This window comes from Theropithecus gelada, chromosome 13, assembly GCF_003255815.1.
Source record: "Theropithecus gelada isolate Dixy chromosome 13, Tgel_1.0, whole genome shotgun sequence".
In the NCBI taxonomy this organism is placed as follows: domain Eukaryota; kingdom Metazoa; phylum Chordata; class Mammalia; order Primates; family Cercopithecidae; genus Theropithecus; species Theropithecus gelada.
In genome coordinates, this window is record NC_037681.1 from 49,681,897 (window position 1) to 49,695,686 (window position 13,790).

At 47.7% G+C, this 13,790-nt stretch overlaps 1 protein-coding gene across 1 annotated transcript in view; it reads right to left on the reverse strand.

The window, feature by feature from the left end:
- ALK (ALK receptor tyrosine kinase) overlaps nt 1-13,790 on the reverse strand; it is a 715,534-nt gene that overhangs the window by 108,521 nt on the left and 593,223 nt on the right. The window contains exon 6 of the mRNA XM_025353516.1: nt 3,711-3,842. Coding sequence (XP_025209301.1) covers nt 3,711-3,842 — 132 coding nt within the window. The remainder of the gene's footprint in view (nt 1-3,710; nt 3,843-13,790) is intronic.

The window sequence follows — 13,790 nt, forward strand, 5'->3', positions numbered from 1 at the left end:
AGGGAATGAAGTGGGGACACCTGGCCCCTTTCTGGGGCGCCACATGCCATCAAGGCCATTGGCCAGAACACACAGAGAGTCACGAAGACCCCCTTCAGTGCATTACAGCATCTGGGATCTCTCACTTGGATTTGGCCATGTTTAATTAGAAATGCAGGAGTGGCTGTGTTGGAGAGAGGACCAAGAGTAGTGTGTTGGGTTGTGAGTTTGGAAGAGAGAGTACAATGGACAGATGAGTATCATGATTGGCTAGAAAAGGGCAAGGGAATGTCCCCTCCATCTCAGGCCCTCCACTCATCTTGGACAACTCTTAGAATTTTTAAGGGCTCCAGAGAGATCCAGTTCCATTGCCCAGATTGAGTCTGGTCATCTGTTTGCAGCCCCAGCCTGTGCAGGAGACTCCCTCTGGGAAGGTGTGGTGAGTTGAGGCTGGCCCTTTGGTAGGGGGTGTTGATTAAATGTAACCTACTTTCCCCCTCCAAATTCCAACCATGGCAGGGTTTGGTCAACTACCCTGGCCCAAGATGAAAGACCCTCAGGAAGGTTCTTTAGAGGACCTGGCCATCCCTAACAGAGCTGCAGTGTGAACACCTGCTCAGAGGAAACATTTTAACAGGTTCCAGACCACCTGGGTAAGAGCTGGTGTAGTCAAGAATATTTTCCTATGATATTGGTGTTGATTCTGGAAACCATCCCCATGAAGAAAACAATAACATGAATAATACTGGCTAACATTTACCGAGCACTTACTTTGTGCCAGGAGCTGCTCCAAACACTTCCTACTTGTTTCTCAGACAACAGAGTGTCAGTGGGCATCACGTTACAGATGAGGAACCCGAGACCCAGAGGGGGAGGCCCATGATCTGAACCCTTCTACCCCCAGAGAAAGGCGGTAGCAGAGCCCTGGACCTCCCTGTCTCTTCCTGGCCCCTTCATCCTGGGTGTGTCTGTGGCTAGGTTCAGTGCTTAGCATAGCTAAGTGATGGAAGCTCGTGAAACAGAGTTTACCCTGCATGGTTCAGAATGTGGCTCTGAAGTCAGACTGAGCCTGAATCACTGCTCAGCTGGCTATCAGTTTGATCATGGACAACCACCTCTGCGAGCTTCAGCTTCCTTGTCTCTAACAAAGGTGGGTACAATAGAATCACACAGGAGGCTGTGAGGATGAAGCAAGTTCATACCTGAAAAGTACTGAGAACAGCTCCTGACTCATAGAGTAAAGCCTCAACAGGTAAGCTGGTGGTGTTGCTGTTGTTATCTTCATGGGAATGGTTTTCAGAGTCAACATTAGTGTGATGAGGAACACAGCAAAAATGCCAGAGAGGATAAGGCACAAAAATAAGAAAAAGGATATTTTCTAAAATTTCTGCCAAGATCTGAGTGGGAATAACTCTCCTGAGTTGAACTTCCCTCCCAGCAGCTGCTTTCTGTAGCCAAGAACACAGTGGGGGTGTTCTCCAGGGTGGAGGGGTTACTCTGACAGCTTGTCAGAGCCGCTTTTCAAATGTGGCTGAAAAAGCCTCTGGGCCCCAGGTTCTTGCCCTCAGTGCCTGAAGCAGACTGCCCTGAAGCTTGGAGCTGGCCAGGAAACCAATAATGGTAAGCTTTGGAGTGGTGGGAAACGCCCTGAGCCCTTAGTAATGGGCTGGATCCTGAAGACTCAGGGCTCTAATCTGTCCCTGACATGCTGTGTGACCCTGAACAAGTCCATTGCCTTATCCATGCCTTCATTTTCCCAATTGTCAACCAGGGCATGGCCTGCCTGACCTGTGTCCCAGCTGGGAGGTGGCTATCAAAAAACTTGAAAAAGGTAATCATGAAATCACACAGTTCAGAGGCACTGCTGGAAACATTGCAGACACAAATAAATAGACACACACAGGCGCCTGAACAGGGCATTGTGGGCAGGGCTGGCTTCACTTTGGGCCATATGTGTAGTGAGAACTCTATGAGAAAGGCCAGGAGCGGAACAGAACAGGGCAAGCAAAGCCCTTGCCTGTAACTCTTTGCTGAGTTTTATCTAAAAACATACAACTATTCCATTATAATTGGAAAACTTCACTTGAAAGTTTTGTATAAAAATGAAGTTTTAAAAATGGGAAAATGGATGTCTTGATTGCTTAATTTAAATTAGAATAAATGAAACCTTCTCCACCCCCACAAAGGGTCCAGATGACTAGGGACACATGGCCCTATTTTAAAAGGTATTTTGGAAACTTTCTTGCAGGCCAGTGGGGTCTGCATATCTGCGAGGTGAGGCATTTGCTCGGGTTCTGGGCCCCACCCCAGGCACCATTCTGCCTCATCCTTCCCCAGTCCTGTCTCGATTTCACTCTCCGTCCCTGTGTGGAGCTTTCAGTGCTTTGAGGGAAGATGCCAAGTTATTCATCTCTGCTTCGGGATCTGGCACGTTTTCCAGCTCCCTGTAGGTATTCTGCAAGTGTTGGTTGTTTCCTGGCAAAAACATCAACGGCTCTGGAGTGATTACTTCTGGAGAGGCAGCTGCGGGGAGCACCCTGTTCAATGCAGGAGCACCAGTTGGGAGTCTGCTCCGCCCCGACTGCCAGTGGGGCCTCGGCAGTTTGTTTTCCCCTATGGAGTCCAAGTTTCCCAACTCATTCTTTCCTCTCATCAACAAAGAGTCAGTGAGCACCAACGCTGTGCCAGGAATCATGAGAGGTATTGCTACAGCAAAGACGACCAGACTCAAACCAGCCACAGAGAGGAAGAGAGACACGGAAATCACCTCCATAACACATAATGGATGCATGCCCACTAGGATGGCTAAAACTAAAAAGACAGATAATATGACATGTTGGCAAAGATATGGAGAAAGTAGGCCCCTCGTAGGCTGCTAAATGCCCAGAATAGGCAAATCTATAGAAATAAAGATTGGTGGTTGGTTCAGGCCAATGGCAGGGGGGTTGGAGCAAAATGGGGAGAGATACTATGGGTTTCTTTTTGGGGTGATAAAAATGTTCTAAAATAAAATTGTGATGATGGTTGAACAACCCTGTGACTACATGGAAAACAGGGAATTGTACACTTGAAGTGGGCGAATTGTATATGAATTGTATCTCAAAGCTATTCATGAAAAGTAATGGCAGTGATGATGTTTGGATGGATCTACTGGATTGTGGGGGAAGGGTTCAGAGGGAGAAGAACCAATGGTACTTGTGGGGGACGGTCAGGGAGGCTTTCTGAAAGAATCGACTCAGGGTGAGTCTTGAAGTAGATGTGACTCGAGAAAGGAAAGGGGAGACCATGTGAGCAAAGCCATGGAGGCATGAAGGATCTGGAAGGTGGTTCCATATGGCCGGAGCTGGGGTGCATGGAGGAGGGAGAGGATGAGGGCAGGTGGGGAATGAGGCTTGGAAGGGGAGGGAAGTCTGGGCATGGAGGACTTCCAATGTCACATTAGAGCTGGGCTTTATCCTGCACGTTTTCTCTGTGCCTTAAGGATGCTGACAGCATAACTTATAAGATTTTGTTTGGTTCTTGACTTACATGACTAGGGACCAGGTTATTTCTAGACCACAAATCTTAGCTCTGCCTCTTGAAGACTGTGTGGCTTTGTCATGAGAGGAGTCACAAGTGTCATTGGATATCGGGAAGGCTGTCCATGCTCTCATGCCAGGGGTAATGGGGACAATAGGGGGTTATGAGCATGGTCTGGGCTGGGGCAGGGTGGGGTAACTCCATCTACTCACGGCATATCTGGCTCTCGTCTTCTCCCTGGGCGCAGTCCTGGTGGAAGTCACAGGCCTGCCCAAGCTGGAGGACTGTCCCATTCCAACAAGTGAAGGAGCTCTGCAGGGCCATCTTGGAGCCTGGGGATGTTCCTGGAGAGCACACAGACACACAACCATGGTGAATTTGCATGGTCCCAGGCACCAGCTGGCCTGATGGGTTGGTCCCGTGGGCAGGCTGTAGGGACAGCATTATCCCGCCCTGCCATTCACATCCCAAGGCTTGACTGAGCCAACTGCATCTCCATCTGGCCACACCCAGAGCAAACACCAGCAGGTGAGAGGGGTCAAAACCCCTTATGCTCATCCATGGCCTGCTGGGGTATCTTACTTTCTAGGATGGTGAGTAGCAGAGTGGTCCATGTTCCCCCCACGACATTCCCCCTCGGGGGTCCTCAAACCTATGACTTTAGTGTGCCAAGTGGATGGCCTCCAGGTGGAGTCTCACCTGTACAGACAGCTCCACCCTCAAGGTCAAATTTGGGGTACCAAGAGGTGGATCTGGTCTAGTGCATGTCCCCCATGTTCTTGACCCCAGGTTCGACCACTGGAGTGACATTGAGAAGATTCTAGAAAGATGCAGCACTTTCTGTTCTGGAATGCAAAGAATACCATCATGCAAGCCTGGGCCTCAGATCTGGACTTGGCTTCTCCTGCCTTGCTGTGTGAAGCTGACCATGTCCCTTCTCTGTGTGGTCCCTGTCCCCTCCTCTATCAAAGGAGAGATTTCTATTAGATTGTGAAGGTTTGCTCTAGTCTGAAATTGTTAGATAATTAATTTTATCCAGAGGGGGAAGGGACGGGGGCAGTTTATAATGAGCATACACAGTTATTAGTTTCTGGATTAAGAACAATACATTTTGATAATGAATTAACCTGTGACCACTCACATCTTTGCAGGCCCCAGAGATTCAGACAACAGGAAGGAGAAGGCTGGCCTGGCTTAGCCTCCCTGACCAAATGGAGGGCTTTGCCTGGGAACCACCTCACAAGAGCCTGGCTGGTGCCTCCTGCTACTCAGCTCTTGGCTGGTGTCAGATGGGGAGCCTCTGGCCCCTGTGGAGATGAGCAGGTAGGGCTCACCTGGGTCAACACCCCACGTGTGCCTGCTTTACCCTCTGCCTTGTTTTCTAGCTCTATCCCAGTCATAGCTGGTGCTAAACCCATCTCAGTGCTCGGGGCAGTGGGGGGAAGATGAACTAGGACCCCGCTTGGCTAAGTCCCCCAGCCTCTCTGAGCCTCACATGGGGGTGCGGCCTTTCCAACTCTGGCTGCAAATCGAACTCAACTGATTCTGATGCAGTACTCTCCAGGTTAGGTGATCTTTAATATCTAAAATTCCATGATTTCCTGGTTCAAAGGACTCTTCCCAATAGCACTGAAACTAACATGAAGCCCGACTTGTTTACTTCTGGAATTCCTCCACCTACTTTAGCACATCCGGCCCTGTGAGGAAGGTAGACAGGTCTTTTTTTTTTTTTTTTTTTTTCTTTTTTTGAGACGGAGTCTCACTCTGTCGCCCAGGCTGGAGTACAGTGGCCGGATCTCAGCTCACTGCAAGCTCTGCTTCCTGGGTTTACGCCATCCTCCTGCCTCAGCCTCCCGAGTAGCTGGGATTACAGGCGCCCGCCACCTTGCCTGGCTAGTTTTTTGTATTTTTTAGTAGAGACGGGGTTTCACCGTGTTAGCCAGGATGGTCTCGATCTCCTGACCTCGTGATCCACCCGTCTCAGCCTCCCAAAGTGCTGGGATTACAGGTTTGAGCCACTGCGCCCGGCTGACAGGTCTTGATGTCTATTTCCTAAGCAGGAGAACTGAGGTCAGAGAGGTTCAGTGGCTTATCTCAGGTCACACTGCTGGTATGTGGGATTCACACCCAGCCTCTCTGACTGTAAAGGCGCCCTCTCCATCTCATGGAAGGAGATGCTGGAGGTGGCCTTGTGCCCTCCTTTCTAGGGTAGTCCAGATAAGGCAAAGTTTGTCAGATGACAGCAGATGGGCACCCAGTGTTGTCCACCCTGCCTCCTGCAGGGCATTCTCTGCAAATAGTGGTCATGGGAAAACAGGTCCCACTTCCTTCCAGGGAATCACATCTGCGCCCTTTCACCGGCTCTTCAAGGTCCCTGTGATCTGGGCCTAAATTGCCTTTGCCTTTCCTTCTGCCTCTCCTCATGGACTCTGTGCTGCAGAATCCCAGAGGGAGATGAACGTGGTCATGTGATGGTCATGTGATGATGCACCCCATACTCTGCTGATTGAAATCCTCCTGTCCGTCCAGGTCCAGCTCACAGACACTGCCTGTGACAATCCTCACACTTTCCTCCCCACCTCCATTTGGGGAGCTGCTAGTTCCATGCAACCTGCCTCCAGAACGCTTGTGCACGATCCCATCATCTCCATCAAGTTGTTTGAGCGTGGCATTCCCTCAGCCTTAGCCAGTGCCTGGCCCCCAGGAGGGTTCATGAATCATCTGAACGTCAGGTTACCTATCTTTAGTGGGTTGAATAGCAGACCCCCAAATAGCCACATCCGAATCCCCGGGGCCTGTGAAAATGTTACCTATGTGGTAAAAGAGGCTTTGCTGGTGTGATTAAGAATCTTTAGCTGGAGACATTAACCTGGAATATCCTGGGTTGGGGAGTGTAGGCAACGTGATGACCAGACAAGAGAGTCAAAGTAAGAAGTAGGGACTGTGAGGGTGGAAGCAAGCATTTGGAGTAGTGGGAGGAAGGGGTCACAAGCCAAAGGGTGCCGGCAGCCTCTGGAAGGTGGAAAAGTCAAGGAAATGATTCTCTTAGAGCCTCCAGGAGGAACCCGGCCTGCCTGACGACATGACTTTAGTTCAGTGAAACTAACTTCATACTTCTGCCCTCCAGAACTGTAAAAGAACAAATTCGTGTTGCTTTATTATGTTCATGGTAGTTTTTACAGCAGCAAGAGAGAATGAACACTCCATCGAGACCTGACTCCTGCTGAAATCCCAGACAGCCGAGGCTCCCATCATCGGGAGCCCAGAGTAGCTTTAGATCCACTGCTCAGTGCTCTAACTTGTTTTCGTGACTAGATCTTTGCGGTTCCCTGGACTATTCACCTCTACCTTTTTCTTACTCACACAGAAGGAAAAACACCACCCTATTTGTCCCTTGGCCTCAAGATAGCCTAAGCAAGATTTCCCCACATAACTTATGGGTTCTAAGTGCAGGAAAATGCACAACAAAAAATTACCCTTGAACAATTCAGGTTTGGACCCACTTACACATGGATCTTTCTCAAACCAACATGAATGGAAAATACAGTATTTTTGTGCTTGGCAGGGCTGACTGAGCCTGTGCAGATGTGGGGGTCCTGGAACCACTTCCCGACTGTATGGAGGCCATATTCTCAGACAAACACGCAGGATCGAAGTACAGAGGGAATGGCAGAATGAGACGCAATGCTCATTTTAGGATGTAAAATGTCAAATTCATTTTGCAGCTTTAATTCTGTGCATCAATTCTTCACCTGCCACTCATGTCCTCTTGGAAACTGGAAGGTAAAATGCTTTCTGCACACACTGGTGCTGGTCCCGTGGAAGGTGTGGTCTCCCTGAAACAGTGGGAGGAGATCCCCTTGCCTGGGGAGCTGATGGGGCTGTGTCCCAGGAGTCAAGAGCACCCCAGAAGCAGCACCTGCTTGCTCACTAAACTTGTAACAACCAGGCCAGGGCAGTTCTGTTCTTTCTACTTAGTAGGAGAAAATGGGGAAGCCCAGTGCCTGTTCCTTCTGCCCCTCTTTCAAGGCCCAGGTATTTAGGATCACAAGAAAAGTTCTCACATTTGCTTGGTGATTTTGTTTTCAAATCACTTTTTCTTATGCCTTATCACAGGAGACCATTAAATATAGTTAAGACCTTATTACCCTCACTCCCAGCCCTGCCACAGAAAACATAAGCGAACTTAAAAATCGGCCGGGCGCGGTGGCTCACGCCTGTAATCCCAGCACTTTGGGAGGCCGACGTGGGCAGATTACGAGATCTGGTGATCAAGACCATCCTGGCTAACATGGTGAAACCCCATCTCTCTACTAAAAATACAAAATATTAGCCAGGTGTGGTGGCGGGCGCCTGTAGTCCCAGCTACTTGGGAGGCTGAGGCAAGAGAACTGCTTGAACCTGGGAGGTGGAGGTTGCAGATCACGCCATTGCATTCCAGCCTAGGAGACAAAGTGAGACTCCATCTCAAAAAAAAAAAAAAAGAAAAAGAAAAAAAATATCTGTGAGGTCTCCCTCAACCTCTTGGACAAATCTAGACTGTTTCATCCACACCTATGTCCCAGTGTGCGTAAGTATTTCACACACCGATCACCTGTCATTCCTCAAAGAGGTCTTACAGCTTCTTTTACTTTCCTTCATTCTAAAACAGAATCCAATTGTCTAAAGTTCAAAAGCAGGGTCAAAAGAAACACAGAAAATGCCCAGAATCCCACCACCCTGAGGCCACCATTTTTAACATCTTGGTAGATTTCTCTTTGGTTTAGTTTCTTCTGTCCATGCTTTATAAGTATGTATAGTTGTGTCATATATATAGGCCTTAAAATAATTTAGGTTGTATCACAAGCTTTTCCAGAGGCTTTAACATTTTCCCATAAAAATCCTTTTTAATGGCTACAATATTGTGTGATATGTCCCATCATTTATTTAAACATTATTCAATGATTGGGCTGCTAGTCTGTTTATTATAACACTTTGAAGAATATCTTTGAGCATAAACCTTTGCCTGCACTGCAGATTATTTTCATAGGATAGATTCCCAGAAGTGGAATTACTGAATCAAAAGGTATAAACATTTTAAAGGCTCTTAACACAGATTGCCAAATTGCTTTCTAGAAGTTAATCCAATTTACACTCTCCACCAGCTGTTTTCATACATGTACGTCCCTCATACTACATCATGGCCAACCCTGAGTAGTACCAGAACTTTTATTTTTAACTAAAGGTATCCCCCTGCTGTTTTATTTTGGATTTCTTTGATAGCCGGTGAAGTTGGATTTTATTTTTATTTATTTATTTATTTGTTTTTTTCGAGGCAGATTCTTACTCTGTGGCCTAGGCTGGAGTGCCGTGGCACAATCTCAGCTCACTATAACCTCTGCCTCCTGGGTTGAAGTGATTCTCCTGCCTCAGCCTCCTGAGTAGCTGGGATTACAGATGCCTACCACCATGGCTGGCTAATTTTTGTATTTTTAGTAGAGATGAGGTTTCACCATGTTGGCCAGGCTGGTCTTGAACTCCTGGCCTCAAGTGATCCGCCCACCTTTGCCTCCCAAATTGCTGGGATTACAGGCATGAGCCATCGTGCCCAGCCTCGAGGTTGAATTTTTTTCTCACATTACTAGCTTTTTTTTTTTCTTTTCAAATTTTTTAGGGAATTGCCGATGTATTGATTAGGTTCGTCCTGTTTTCATTCTGAGTTGTATGAGGTCATTAATAAGGATGTGAAACTATTTATTATATGCTTGACAACTTTTCCCAGTATTTTATGTATATTTTCATTCTGTTTGTAATGTATTTTGATAAACAGGCATTTTAAATTTTCTGAGACAGGGTCTCTGTCACCTAGGTTGGAGTGTCATGGCACAACCTTGGCTCATCCTAGCCTTGACCTTCCAACCTCGGGTGATCCTTCCACCTCAGCCTTTTAAATAGCTGGGAATACAGGTGTGCAGCACTGTGCATGGCTACTTTTTTTTTTTTTTTTTTTTTGTAGAGATGGGGCTTCACCATGTTGCTCAGGCTGGTCTCGAATTCCTGGTCTCAAGCGATCCTCCTGCCTCAGCCTCCCAAAGTGCTAGGATTACAGGTGTGAGCCACTGCACCCAGCCTGAAATTTTCATATGATGCCACCCTATTGATATTTTCCTTGGTGATTTCCTCTTCTGTATGGATGCTTACAGAGTTTGTTCCAGTGGGATCAGTAGGTCACATGTGGGTTACGCTTTGGAATCTTTGGCTTGCCCTCTTCTCTGGGGACACCTTCCACCAACTCCTCCCCTTTTGGCACTGGGGATCTAGATCTCACCACCTAATCTCTGCCATTTTCACGGATTCTCCCGTCCATAAATGGCTCTTTCCCTTGGGTACATTACTTCTTACAATTAATGTGGTAGACACTCTGCTGTATATCATTACTATGGCTTGTATGCCTGACTTCCTCATCCAGCTGCAGCTGACTTGAAGGGAGGTGTCAAGTCTCACCTTCAAGAGCCTCAGACAGTGTCTGGTATAAAGATCTCAATTCTCCCTATTTGGGAATTGAACTGATCCTGTGTATTAGCTGGGGAAGGTCTCATTACGCCCATTTGATAGTTGAGAATACCAAAGCTCCGAGTGGTTACTGGTTGGCTGAGGGACTGCTGGAAACCCACGGATTTGGATCTCTTGTTCTCTATTATTGATGCAGCCTCCAAGGAGTGGTGGTGGTGGGCATGGAAGGTCAGGCTGTCAGCATCCCTGCCCTTCACCCACACACCTCGACAAAGGAGGAGGTCCAGGAGCAGGAGCCAGTGTGGCTTCCACTCTCCGATGCCCTGGATTTTGTCCCCTAGACCTGTCTTCCCAGGTGGAAGCACAGCAGCAGCCCAGAGGTGCCTATGTTTCAGCACTGCTACCAACTCCGCCCAGCCTCCCTCCCCGACTGGAGACTTCCAGGCTCCCCGGCACAGCCTCCTCCGTCCCACAGGGAACTTTATGCTGGTGGGAGAGTCAATTAGATGGATGCCTGGTACTGTGATCTCTACTGCCAGCCCAAACCCCAAACTAATGAGGCACAACAAAAAACAACGCTCTGTCTTCTCAAGTTCTGTTTATGGGACCCATAAATTCCAAGAAGAAAAGTATCCTTGGTGAATGGTTTTAATCAAGGGCCTGAGTTCCCAAACAGCATCTTCTCTGCGGTTGTAAAATGATCGTTCTGGCCTGCGGTGTAGAGTATCCTGAGGCCCCGGCTGGTCACAGCCTGCAGAGCAGCGAGGAAAGGCAGTGGCTTGGATGTGAAGAGCCAGCTCCCGTTTCCCATCATGACTTCTGATGCGTTCTGCCCATGTGGTTCCTGGTAACCACTGAAACCCCTAAATGCTCTAATAGGCAAAAGTAAGGGAGATCTGAGATCAAGCCACTCTGGGAAGAGTCAGTGCTTGGGGATCTTTTATAAGTAAGGGTCCTTTCTATGGGTATTTACATATTAGCCTTTGAAATGGCACTTCCCCCAGACTGACAAAGTAAATCAGAGGGGGTTATCTTTATATAGCATTTTAATAGCTTACGATGTATTTTCTTTACCCTTCATTTGAATCTCACAAAAAACTGGAAGGACAGTTATTAATATTCTCATCTGATTAATCAGAAGATTGAGGATGTGAAAGCCTACACAATGCACAGAGAAATGATTTTTAGACAATAAAGCACTACAAAAGGTAACCAGTGACTTACTGGGTACTTTGCAAGTGGTCTCACAGCTAGTAAACCACAGACAGGGGCCCAGGACCTGGTCAGATGATCCCAGCTCCAGTTCCTCTCCCATGACTCAGATTAAATTGTCTTCTAGGAGAGGCTCCCTGACTGCCCATGGGAGTCACTTGGGAAGTGAGAAATATTTTTGGCGTTCAGGCCAATGAAATCAGTATCTCTGGAGGACAGACCCTTGGTATTGGTGGTTTTAAAAGTTCCAGGCGCTGTGGCTCACGCATTTTGCGGGGCTGAGGCAGGTGGATTGCTTGTGGTCAGGAGTTCGAAACCAGCCTGACCAACATAGTAAAACCCCATCTCTACAAAAAATACAAAAATTAGCTGGGTGTGGTGGTGGGCACCTGTAATCCCAGCTACTTGGGAGGCTGAGGCAGGAGAATCCCTTGAACCTGGGAGGCGGAGGTTGCAGTGAGCCGAGATCATGTCACTGCACTCCAGCCTGGGTGACAGTGTGAGACTGTCTCAAAAAACAAACAACAACGACAAAAAACTCTTCCTCGGGCAATTCTCAGGGGCATATGGTTGAGTATCATTTCCTTGGAGGCCTGGAGATCTTGGGCTGAGATGCCTCTATATCAAGGGTGGGTTCTTCACCTTTACTATCTTCACTGTTGATCTCAAATCCTGTTTCCAAGGCCCCTTCCATCTCTGATGTCCTGTTCTGGGCAGTAGCTGTTGGTGGCTACATGTTTATGAGGTTGATTGGATAGAGTTAGTGTCAATTTTATGAATGCTGGCTGTTGTTAATGACTCTTCCTGAAGCCTTCTCCCCTCCGGGGCATCTTTCCAAAGCCACACACCCAGCAAACTTGCCTCTCAGTGGAATTTCCTGTCTCAGTCATCTGTCACTTGCATCCTGGAACATCTCTCCTGAAACAGCATGCCACATTTGTTTGCCCATTTATCTCCTCTCTAGATATAGTAGAAATTAGTTCAGATTTGCACTGGAGACACACTTGGCCCAGGTCAGGTTACGTGAATTGCTGTTCTACACCGCAGGTGATTTATTGGGTTCACTCACTGAGAATGATGCCTCTTCCCTAATTGTGCATTCAAAACAGAAACCCACGCATCCTCCGCTCCTTCAATCATGTTTTAGAGATTTGATGCTACAAAACCTACACAACTCTCCCAACTCAAATTTCTTTTTTTAAACGAATGTCAAATTTTAGGGTGCTTAATTTTTAATTAGGGTGATTTATGTGTCATTTTAAAAAGGCACATTTCTATCAGCTTTCTGGCCATCTCCCACCTGCTTGCTCTTGCCTAACTAATGACACTCGTTAAAGGAGGAAATCTGAGTGCTCCTTTGGTGAGAAGAGGGTCTTGCTCTTCAATTAAAGTGAGGGGAGATGACACGTGGAGGAACCTGGTGTCTAGGGGACTCAGGTCAAGCCTGGGGCTGGAGCTGGAGTCCAGGGGACTGGGCCATGATCTGGACTAGGCAAATCAGGCTCTCAAGGGTAAACAGCCTGAAGACATGAAAATGGATGGTGACATGATGAGAATGTAGTCAAGTGCACAGACTAACAGCTGCAGATCCCTTTCTGACCTTAATGGGGGTATTGGAAGGCCTGAGAACTGTGTAAATTAAGCCTGGCAGAGACCAGTCCTGCTGAGGGCTTTGGGCCTCATAAATTGTAGCATGGACAACCTCATTAAAGAACTGGCATCTTGGGTTTCTACTACTTGAAATGTGAATCAGCGAGGAGTGGGTCTCACTATGGATGGCTGCTGGTGGGTTGGGTAAGAAATCATGATTCTGGGAAGTGGGAGAGTTAGTTTGAGGCCTAGCCTTGTCACCAGTCCTCTGGGACCATGAGCAAGTCTCTTTCTCTCTGGGCTTCAGTTTCCTTCTTTGTAAGCCCTCTAAAGCCAGCCATTCATAGTTGCCATGGGCTTAGGCTGTTGCGTTAATGGTGTGTCCACACACGCCTATATCAGAACCACGCAGGAGCTTCCTGGGCCTGACTTCAATCCTACTGAATCAGAGGATCTGGGTGGGGGGCCTGGAAAAAGCAGGTGCCACAGGCTCTCTGGCTGATAATTGAGTACAGCCAAGTCTGAGAACCTCTGGTTCCTGAGAAATGGATCATTAGTTCCTTCTCCTCGCAGAGGAATTCCAAGACTTCCAGCACCTCTCACCGCCCCCACCCTCTCATTGCAAGGATTTCCTCCTTTGTCCAGGGTTCTCAAGAGCGCGTTTTACCCCTAGATTCCATGTCTGTGAATACTCTCGCAGGTCCAAGGACCCAGTTTGTTCAGTTTGTGTTGATGAGCCCCCTAAGGTGTAGAGAACATAATACTAGGCTCCAGCCCCCATCTTCTAGCTAGTGGGGTAAACACTGACAAAGCTTACAGTCTTCTATAAATTGGGGATGCTGCCTAATTTACAAGATTTATGTGAGGATGAAATGAAATCGTGTGTACATAAAAGAATACATGGGTTCTTATTATGGGCTAATTTCAGAGACTATCCTAAGGGCTTTGAGAGGACCAGCTATGGAGGGTGGATGGGAAGGGGGTCAGTGAGGGGGTTA